The 10,737-nt window shown below is 44.5% G+C and overlaps 1 protein-coding gene across 1 annotated transcript in view; it reads left to right on the plus strand.

Annotated features, from left to right (window-relative positions):
* The window catches only part of LOC309565553 (phosphatidylinositol 4-phosphate 3-kinase C2 domain-containing subunit alpha-like), a gene marked incomplete at its 3' end in the record, with an annotated part of 78,804 nt that extends 70,519 nt beyond the window's left edge, over positions 1-8,285 (plus strand). Inside the window, exon 17 of the mRNA XM_082270510.1 lies at positions 8,190-8,285. Within this exon, the coding sequence (XP_082126636.1) occupies positions 8,190-8,285 (96 nt within the window). The remainder of the gene's footprint in view (positions 1-8,189) is intronic.
* Between the last annotated feature and the right edge of the window lie 2,452 nt (positions 8,286-10,737).

Consider the following 10,737-nt stretch of genomic DNA (forward strand, 5'->3'; position numbering starts at 1 on the left):
ATCATACCCCAGTATGGCTTCATCATACCCCAGTACTCATCATTCCCCAGTACTCATCATACCCCAGTAGCCATCATACCCCAGTAGCCATCATACCCCAGTACTCATCATACCCCAGCAGACTTGTATAAAGTACTCAAAATTTCTACTTGAGTAGAAGTGGAAGTGCTCGCAGAAAAAGTTACTTAAGTAGAAGTACTTAAGTATTCAACATTTTTTTTACTTAAGTAGCAAATTTTTTGAAAAAACTACTTGCAATACTTAAGTACTACAAGTAAAAAGTACCAGTAGTTTTGAAAAAATTTCTACTCAAGTACTGAAAGTAAAAGTAGAAGTACTGTATTATGTAGTTATTAACCGTTTGGCGACTGCTCACAGTATATTTACTGTGGCAGTCGGCCCCTCACAGGCAGAGTGACGCTCCCGCTCCCGCGCGGTCATGGACCCCCCCCCGCGCGTGTGACCAGCGGACCCGATGTCCACCGGTCACATTAGGCGATCGGCGGGGGAGAGGGAGAATGTCAGGCAGCTTGTGTAAACAAGCCGCCTGTCATTCTCCTCGCTGTAAAAACACTGATCACTCGGATCTAGTATGTAGATCCGTTGATCAGTGTCCTTACAGCTCAAGCCACAGCCAATCACAGTAGAAAGCACGCCCCTAGGGACACACACAGCCCCTCCCTCCCAAATAAAGTTAACCCCTTCACTACCAGTGTATTTTTACAGTAACAGTGCATATTTATAGCACTGATTACTGTAGAAATGTCACTGGTAACCCCAAAAGTGTCAAAAATGTAAGTCAAGGGTCCGATCTGTCCGCCGCAATGTTGCAGTCCCGCAAAAAAAAAAAATCGCAGATCGCCGCCATTACACGTTAAAAAAAAAAAACACCAAAAATGACAGAAATCTTTCCCTTTGTTAGTAAACGCGATAACTTTTGCGCAAACCAATCAAAATACGCTTTTTGCGATTTTTTTTACCAAACATATGTAGCATAAAACAAATTGGCCGAAAATTTTAAAAAATTTTGATTTTTACATTTTTTTTTTGGGGGAATTTCATATAAAAAATGTGAAAAATATTGTTATTTTTGCAAAATGTACGCTCTTTTTTTGTTTATAGCGCAAAAAGTAAAAATCGCACGGGTGATCAAATACCGCCAAAAGAAAGCTCTGTTTGTGGGAAAAAAAGGACGCTAAATTTGTTTAGATACAGCGTCGCACGACCGCACAATTGTCTGTTAAAGTCACGCAGTGCCGAATCGCAAAATACCCCCAGGTCGTTTAGCAGGAAAATCCTCCGGGGCTTAAGTGGTTAAAGAAAGAAGTCAAAAGTTTGAACATCATATTGTTTTTTATTATTTCAAATGATTAACCTGTGTTTGTTAGTAGTTTCTTGATGCACTTTAAGCGCTGTAGCACCATTTATTTGTTTGTTTCATATTTTCTTTTTATTGGAAAGATTTGGTATAGCAGCTTTTATTATACACAGCCTTTATTTTCGTATGCGCTGATTTACAAATGACATTATACACATTTTTTTGAGCTTTATGCAACCTGCCATCTACTGTTCTGGCAGTGGTAATTTTTTTAAAAGTAACGAGTAACTATGCAGCACAAAAAAGTATCGAAATCATCGAAAAAATGTAGTGAAGTAAAAGTGAAAGTAGGAGAAAAAAATTCTACTCTAGGAAAGTACAGATACCGCCTTTCCGTACTTAAGTACAGTACTTAAGTACTTCTACTTCGTTACTATACATCTCTGTACCCCAGTATGGCGTCATCATACCCCAGTACTCATCATACCCCAGTATGGCGTCATCATACCCCAGTACTCATCATACCCCAGTATGACGTCATCATACCCCAGTAGTCATCATACCCCAGTAGTCATCATACCCCAGTAGTCATCATACCCCAGTAGTCATCATACCCCAGTAGTCATCATACCCCAGTAGTCATTATACCCCAGTAGCCGTCAAGAGTGATTAAAATAGCGCTACATTTGGAGGCACTGCTGAGATACAAATCTTGGATCAGGACATTAAGGAACGACCATGTCATTGTTATCTACAGAAGCTGGGAGGCAGTGGGCCCTGGAAGAGGGACTGCCACCTAAAAGGACATTTGCTATTTCATATGTACCTATCCGTGTGAGCGTCCACAAACTGCAGGAGGCGCTAAAAGCAAATGAAACCTTGCGGTATGCCGCTCCTGTGGATAAAAGTGAGGAAGATCAAGAAAAGACGGCTTTTATTTGCCCCCTGGGGTTTTTCCAGTTTGTTCGCATGCCTCAGGGCATTAGTGGTGCACCTGCAACCTTTCAACGTCTAATGGATCGGACCCTTGGAGACCTTTGTCCCACTCAATGTATCGTCTACCTTGATGACATAATTGTCTTTGGCTCCACTCTGGAGGAGTATGACCAGAGACTGTTTAAAGTGCTAGATCGTTTGAGGAAGGAAGGTCTGAAACTTTCACTGGACAAATGTAAGTTTGCTCGTTCTTCAGTAAACTTTGTGGGTCACATCGTATCTGCAGAAGGGGTAGCAACTGATCCTGCTAAGGTGGAGGCTGTGGTAACCTGGCCCCGTCCCACAAATCTGACAGAACTGAGGTCCTTCTTGGGATTTTGTGGCTATTATCATCGATTCATTAGAGGCTATTCCAAGACTGCTCGGCCTCTTAATGACTTGCTCAAAGAAACCCCTGGCATGGACACAAACCGCAAAACTCATTTCAGTGAGAGATGGACTTCTGCTTGTGAGGAAGCTTTTCTACAGCTTAAGAAAAGTCTTACAGAAGCACCAGTGTTGGCTTATGCAGACCCACAAAAGCCATCCATTCTGCATGTGGATGCCAGCTATGATGGATTGGGAGGAGTTTTACATCAAGAGTACCCAGGAGGACTAAGGTCTGTTGCTTATATCAGTCGCAGTCTAAGCCCAGCAGAAAAGAATTATCCTGTTCATAAACTGGAATTTCTTGCCCTGAAGTGGGCTATTGTTGAAAAGCTGCATGACTACTTGTATGGAACTCAGTTTGAGGTGAGAACCGACAACAACCCCCTGACTTATGTTTTGACTACAGCTAAGCTAGATGCCACTGGTCATAGGTGGCTTGCTGCTTTGTCTAATTATCAGTTCACTCTCAAGTACAAGCCGGGTCCCAAGAATATTGGGGCTGATGCTCTTTCTAGGCGCCCTGGATTACCCACGAACTTGGAAGAAAGTGACTGGGAGGAAGTAGCTGGGCCTATTGTACTACAGCTGCTGTACAAGGAGACAATATTGTTTTCTCTGACCTACGAGCTATTGATTCCCTGGGAACTGGTGAAGATCCCAAACATGTATTGCTGCCCCACTACTTTAGGGGTGCCAGAAAACATCCAGCTGCAAAAGAAAGATATGATCCTTCTACAAAAAAGAGATCCAATAATCAGACATGTCAGAGTGTTTTCCGCAAAGATCCTAACTACATGAGAAAATACCTACCTGAGCAGAGTTCCTACTATCTTACGGAATGGGAGAAGCTCAGAATAATCGATGGACTTTTATACAGGGTACATTTGTTTCATGATCATCCTGGAAGGAGACAGCTAGTGCTCCCTCAAGTCTATAGAAACTCTGTTTTGAGAAGTTTGCATGATCAACATGGGCATCTAGGAGTTGAAAAAACCTATGGATTAATCCAAGACCGATCCTTTTGGCCACAAATGAGGGAAGCTGTTGTGGACTATTGGAGGGCATCAGCTATGAGGAAAGACTACAAGCACTGAACTTATTCTCTCTGGAGAAGAGACGATTGAGGGGGGATATGATATCAATGTACAAATACTGTACTGGTGACCCTAGCATAAGGAACAAACTATTCAGAGAAAGGAGATACAATAAGACACGTGGCCAACCTTAAAATGCGTAGGGGGTTCTTCACTGTAAGAGCGGTAAGGATGTGGAAGGGGTTAACACCAGGGCAGTTAAAGGGTTAAATCTGTCCCTCGGGGGTGCTTTCTAACTGTGTGGGGGATGGGCTTGCTGCATGAACAAAGATCTGTGATCCTAAATAATAGGATCACTGACAGAACAGCGGCAGACTGCCATTCTGTGTGCATGGGGAGCGATCACAGGTGCCCGGCAAACATCACAGTCTCCAGACCCGCTGATTGGCCAACCTGTAGCCCCCCCTCCCCCCCTCCAGTCTATAGTCTCCCTCTGTCTTATCTCACTAACTGATACTTTTATTACCATTGTCAGTACATTTGTTTGGTTTTCTCTTTTTTTTCCCCTTTGGTTTAGAGATTGTGGGGGTTTTTTTCCCGTTCTGCTAAAATTTTTATGACTCTGCTTGGACCTCGATGAAGGGGAAATTCCCCGAAAACTTGTCCCGAAAACTTCTATGTTAGTGCAAATAAAAAAAGTATCACAGACAGTTCTCAATTGTCTCTGTCACAAGTGCACTCATATGGCTATAATAACCTCAAATGTGTTTTCTAAGTAAACAGCACCAAAGGGTTGAATGTGTCCCTAGGGGGTGCTTTCTAACTGTGTGGGGAATGGGCTTGCTGCATGAACAGAGATCTGTGTTCATCACTGACAGAACAGAGGTTTGCTGTGTTTACATTGGCAGACCGCCGTTCTGTGTCCACAGGGAACGATCGCAGGTGCCCTGGCGGCAATCACAGCCACCTAGCCCGCTGATTGGCTCCCCCTCTGGTCAATCTCAGTGAGCGCACGTCTCCACTAGCGGTCCTGCAAAGTGATGTGCAGTTACGTTGTTTTGCGGGACAGAGCCGACCTGCTGCAGTAAAACTTTGGCGGCTGGTCAGCAAGCGGTTAACCACTTGCCGACCGCCGCACGACTATCTACGTCGGCGGTCAGCCCCTCACAGGCAAACTAACGTAGGGCTACGTTGTTTGCTTGTGAGGGTCTAGGGAGCGAGCGCGCGCCCCCCGGGGCGCGCTCCCGCTCCCGCGTGGTCACGGACCCCCCCGCGCGTGTGACCAGCGGACCCGATGTCCGCCGGTCACTCGGCGATCGGCGGGGGAGAGGGAGAATGTCAGGCAGCTTGTGTAAACAAACTGCCTGTCATTCTCCTCGCTGCAAAGACACTGATAAAACGGATCTGGTATGTAGATCCGTTGATCAGTGTCCTTACAGCTAGAGCCACAGCCAATCACAGTAGAAACCACGCCCCTAGGGACACACACAGCCCCTCCCTTCCAAATAAAGTTAACCCCTTCACTACCAGTGTATTTTTACAGTAACAGTGCATATGTATAGCACTGATTACTGTAGAAATGTCACTGGTAACCCCAAAAGTGTCAAAAATGTCAGTCAAGGGTCCGATCTGTCCGCCGCAATGTCGCAGTACCGCAAAAAAAATCGCAGATCGCCGCCATTACGCGTTAAAAAAAAAAACAACAAAAATGACAAAAATCTTTCCCTTTGTTAGTAAACGCGATAACTTTTGCGCAAACCAATCAAAATACGCTTTTTGCGATTTTTTTTTACCAAACATAGGTAGCATAAAATAAATTGGCCGAAAATTTTTAAAAATTTTGATTTTTACATTTTTTTTTGGGGGAATTTCATATAAAAAAATGTGAAAAATATTGCTATTTTTGCAAAATTGACGCTCTTTTTTTGTTTATAGCGCGTGATCAAAAAATCGCACAGGTGATCAAATACCACCAAAAGAAAGCTCTGTTTGTGGGAAAAAAAGGACGTCAAATTCGTTTAGGTACAGCGTCGCACGACCGCGCAATTGTGCGTTAAATTCACGCAGTGCCGAATCGCAAAATACCCCCTGGTCGGAATGGGGGTAAAATCTTCCGGGGCTTAAGTGGTTAAACACAGAAACCGCTGGAAATCCGCTTTAAGTTATTACTAAACCCAGTCCTATAAATACACTCCGCCCCTTTGAGGGCAGTCCTATAAATACACTCCGCCCCTTTGAGGGCAGTCCTATAAATACACTCTGCCCCTTTGAGGGCAGTCCTATAAATACACCCCGCCCCTTTGAGGGCAGTCCCAATGCTGATGCGTCCCCACAATGACACAGAGTGACACCCCTCATCTACATACATAGAAAATCAAATAACGTTCATACGGTGCAATCCGTGCTTCACTCCACTGTGCTAATTCTGTGCAATGAATACCCATTAAGTGCCACACCCCCTCCTCATGCGTCTCCCCCCCCTCCGTCCCCACACCCCCTCCTCATGCGTCTCCCCCCCCTCATGCGTCTCCCCAACCCCCTCCTCATGTGTCCCCCACCCCCTCCTCATGCATCTCCTCCTCATGCATCCCCCACCCCCTCCTCATGCATCCCCCACCCCCTCCTCATGCATCTCCCCCCCTCATGTCTCCCCCCCACCCCCTCCTCATGTGTCCCCCCCACCTCATGTGTCACCCCCCACCCCCTCCTCATGCGTCTCCCCCCTCCTCACGTGTCCTCCCTGCCCCCTCCTCACGTGTCCCCCCCACCCACTTCTCACATCTCCCCGCCCCCTCCTCATGTGTCCCACCCCTTCTCACGTGTCCCCATCCTCATGGGTGGGAGGAGAAGGCAGGGAATGTCCACCAATGAGCACACATTGGTTGGAGGAGAAGGCAGGGAATGTCCACCAATGAGCACACAATGGTTGGAGGAGAAGGCGGGGAATGTCCACCAATGAGCACACAGTGGTTGGAGAAGAAGGCGGGGAATGTCCACCAATGAGCACACGGGTGGGAGGAGAAGGCGGGGAATGTCCACCAATGAGCACACGGGTGGGAGGAGAAGGTGGGGAATGTCCACCAATGAGCACGCAGTGGTTGGAGGAGAAGGCAGGGAATGTCCACCAATGACTATTACCAAAAAGTTCTGGCGCTACTCCAAGATGATGAAGTCCTGGAATGTCCCTTCACAGAGAATACACAAAAACCTGTAAAGTTAATGTGTTGATGATGTATGGGGATAGCAACACTGTTCGCCCAATCCCTGATGCAAGACAGCATAGAACATGTAATTGAAATTAAATATAAGAGATGGCGCTCAGTATGCATGTAGTAATAAACCCCAGTATGGACTTAGGTGAATAGTCTCATGAACACTTTATTATAATGATCCAAGGGTAAAGCATAATATGGATGAAACAAGATCAGTCCTACCGCCCCTTGTAACCTCTGGACATTCACACCGATGGTAATGGAATCCTGTAGGAGACCGGTGGCTAATATTGAGAGCCGGTTGTCAGATGGGGTCGGAGGCAGGAGGGCTCGATCGGTCTGATGTGCGGCCGCTTCCTCAGACCGGAGCCTCTGTGTCACACTCCCTCGGCACCCGGCAAGCGCCTCGGGAGTCGCGCTTTGATGACGTCACTGCACGGGACCGAAGATCCACAGACAGCCGGCTACAGGAATACTAGGATGTTAACACGGACGGGAGACTGGATAAGTTTGCTTCTGAAGAGCCTCCCGATCGCCACAACGACATGTTTCGATACAATAGTAGCTTTATCAAGTTGTGGCAAGAGGCGATCGGGGGCTCTAAGAAGCCGAAAGATGGGCGGGGTTAGGCACACTGGCCAATAGACTGACCCCAAACAGCTGAATCAGAAAAAGCACTAGGAGATCAATGAATAAATAAAAAAAAAAAAATTGAAAAAAAGGGAATAAAGGTGTATAAAAATGGAAAAAAATCGGGAAAAAAATGAAAAAATTAAATAATAATTAATTAAAGAACAAGGGGCATATAATAGATGAAAAAATGTATATATAAAAAAACATATATACCGGTATATTGAAGGTCCAGAATGCTACAGGGGGCTAACAAGAATTAGTATATCACAATTGAATGTATACGGTTATAATACCTTTGTTGACATACATGGAACGATCTAAAAATTGATAAGATAATAAATATGTGTCAAATCGATAAAAATACATATCTATATGATATATATCTATAAAAAATATATAAAAAAAAAATATATATATATATATAATAAGATTAACCCGTAAGCACCTGAATCTCCATAGGCCGGCAGGCTTAAGAATAAAACGTCATAATTCCAAATTAAATATTACTTTAAAATATTTAGATTCTAAAATGCATCAGATAAGGCAATTTACTTCTAATTCCTCGTTGAGGCCTTGAGGCGCTAGACAATTAAATTTATAAATCCAGTATGTTTCTCTTTTGCATAGCAGAGAGAAACGTTCATTCTCCGTCAGTGTTCCTTTCGGGATGCTTTCTATCGCCATAACTTCAAGTTTCTTGAAGTCTTTATTGTGATATTTTGAAAAGTGACGTGGGACGCTGTGTTTATCACATCCCTTATGGATGAGCCGGCGGTGTTCTCCTATTCTTTTTCGTAATGTCCGCATCGTGCGTCCCACATAGATCAATTTGCATGGACATCTAAGCACATATATGATGTATTCAGTCGAACATGTGATAAATTGTTTTATGTGGAAAGTGTCGTCCCCATTTTGAATAACAGTACATGCTTGTACTACCATCTGGCATGTCAAGCAACCACGTTTTTTACACTGATAGGTGCCTATGCGGTTATCAAAATAAAACCTAATATCGTTGGGGGCACGGGCCTGGAACTTTAATTTGCTGGGGGCTACAATATTCTTAATTGTGCGCGCTTTTTTAAAAGTCACTTGTGGTGCGGTGGGTAAGATAGGACCCAATCTACTATCAAGCTGAAGAATATTAAAGTGTCTCTTGATAATATGTGAGATCGCCCTGTATTGGTCGTTGTACCCAGTAATGAACCTTATGCTGTTCGTATTGCTAACTTGGTTCCTTTTGTGAGTTAATTAAGGCTCCAAATGAGCTTTGAAAGCCTCCTCGACAAGAGGTAAGGGGTCCAGGAAGCACTCTTTCATTTTGGTTCCCTGGTCACAGTAATCTGCCCTTTTCGAACAGTTACGGCGAAGTCTATGAAACTGACCACCTGGGATATTTCGTTTCCATGCAGGGTGGTGGCAACTCGCATAGTGTAAATATGAATTCCCACTGGTGGGCTTTGAGTGGTTCTTACTGATGATGTTTGGGCCTTCATGGGAAAGTACAAGATCTAGGAACACCAACTCACTAGGGTCAATGACCGATGTGAAGGATAACCCCAGTGAATTGGCATTACAATGTTCCACAAATGCCCTAAAGGTCTCCATGCCACCACTCCAGATGAGAATGACATCATCAATATATCGTCCATAAAAGACGACATATTGGGCATAAGGGTAATTTTTCCAGATGTAGCACTCTTCCCATAGGCCCATGGTTAGATTGGCATATACCGGAGCAAAATTGGCTCCCATAGCGGTACCCTTTGTCTGTAGGTAAAACTGGTTCAGGAATGAAAAATAATTATGTCGCAGGCAGAACTCGATACAGTCCACAATAAATATGGACTGTAGGGAGTTGAATGAGCCAGACTGACTTAGGAAGTGTGTGATAGCCTGAAGTCCCACTATGTGTGGTATTGACGTATAGAGTGATGTAACGTCGAGAGAGGCCCACATATAGTTATCCTCCCAAGTGTAGGACTTGAGGGCTTCCAGAACTTGTGAGGAATCTCTAATGTAAGAGGGTAGTTCACACACTAAAGGTTGGAGAAAGAAGTCTAGGTATTTAGCAATACCGCTCGTAAAGCTATTAGTACTCGCCACAATAGGTCTCCCTGGTGGCTGTGTCAAGGATTTATGTACCTTTGGTAGGTGGTAAAAGTACGGAGTACTGACTTCTCCTGGGAGCAAAAATTGTTTCTCTTTGTCATTAATGACTCCTTGGTGCCACGCTTTCTCGACCATAGATCTAAGCTCAAGTTGATATTTGGGAAGTGGGTCACAAGTTAATTTAATATAGGTCTCTGTGTCAGCCAGTAAGCGGTTGGCCTCACTGAGGTAGTCCGTTTTGTTCTGGACAACCAGACTACCTCCCTTATCTGCCTGTTTCACTATGATCTCATCATTGTTTGTTAATACCTTTAGCGCAACCTTCTCTTCTTTACTCAGATTACTCCGGAAAGAGTCCCTCGGGGATTTACAGAGTTTGATGAAATCCCTGTAAACCGCCTGGTAGTAAGTCTCAATGTAGGGACCCTTTGAATGGACTGGGTTAAAGGATGAGCTTGGCCTAAAGCTACTGTGACGTACAGTGGGTACGGAAAGTATTCAAACCCCCTTAAATTTTTCACTCTTTGTTATATTGCAGCCATTCTTCTTCCTCATGAATGTACACATAGCACCCCATACTGACAGAAAAACACAGAATTGTTGACATTGTTGCAGATTTATTAAAAAAGAAAAACTGAAATATCACATGGTCCTAAGTATTCAGACCCTTTGCTCAGTATTTAGTAGAAGCCCCCTTTTGATCTAATACAGCCAGGAGTCTTTTTGGGAAAGATGCAACAAGTCTTTCACACCTGGATTTGGGGATCCTCTGCCATTCCTCCTTGCAGATCCTCTCCAGTTCTGTCAGGTTGGATGGTAAACGTTGGTGGACAGCCATTTTTAGGTCTCTCCAGAGATGCTCAATTGGGTTTAAGTCAGGGCTCTGGCTGGGCCATTCAAGAACAGTCACGGAGTTGTTGTGAAGCCACTCCTTCGTTATTTTAGCTGTGTGCTTAGGGTCATTGTCTTGTTGGAAGGTAAACCTTCGGCCCAGTCTGAGGTCCAGAGCACTCTGGAGAAGGTTTTTGTCCAGGATATCCCTGTACTTGGCCGCATTCATCTT

Source organism: Pelophylax lessonae (genome assembly GCF_965119305.1).
Source record: "Pelophylax lessonae genome assembly, chromosome: 10".
Lineage (NCBI taxonomy): Eukaryota > Metazoa > Chordata > Amphibia > Anura > Ranidae > Pelophylax > Pelophylax lessonae.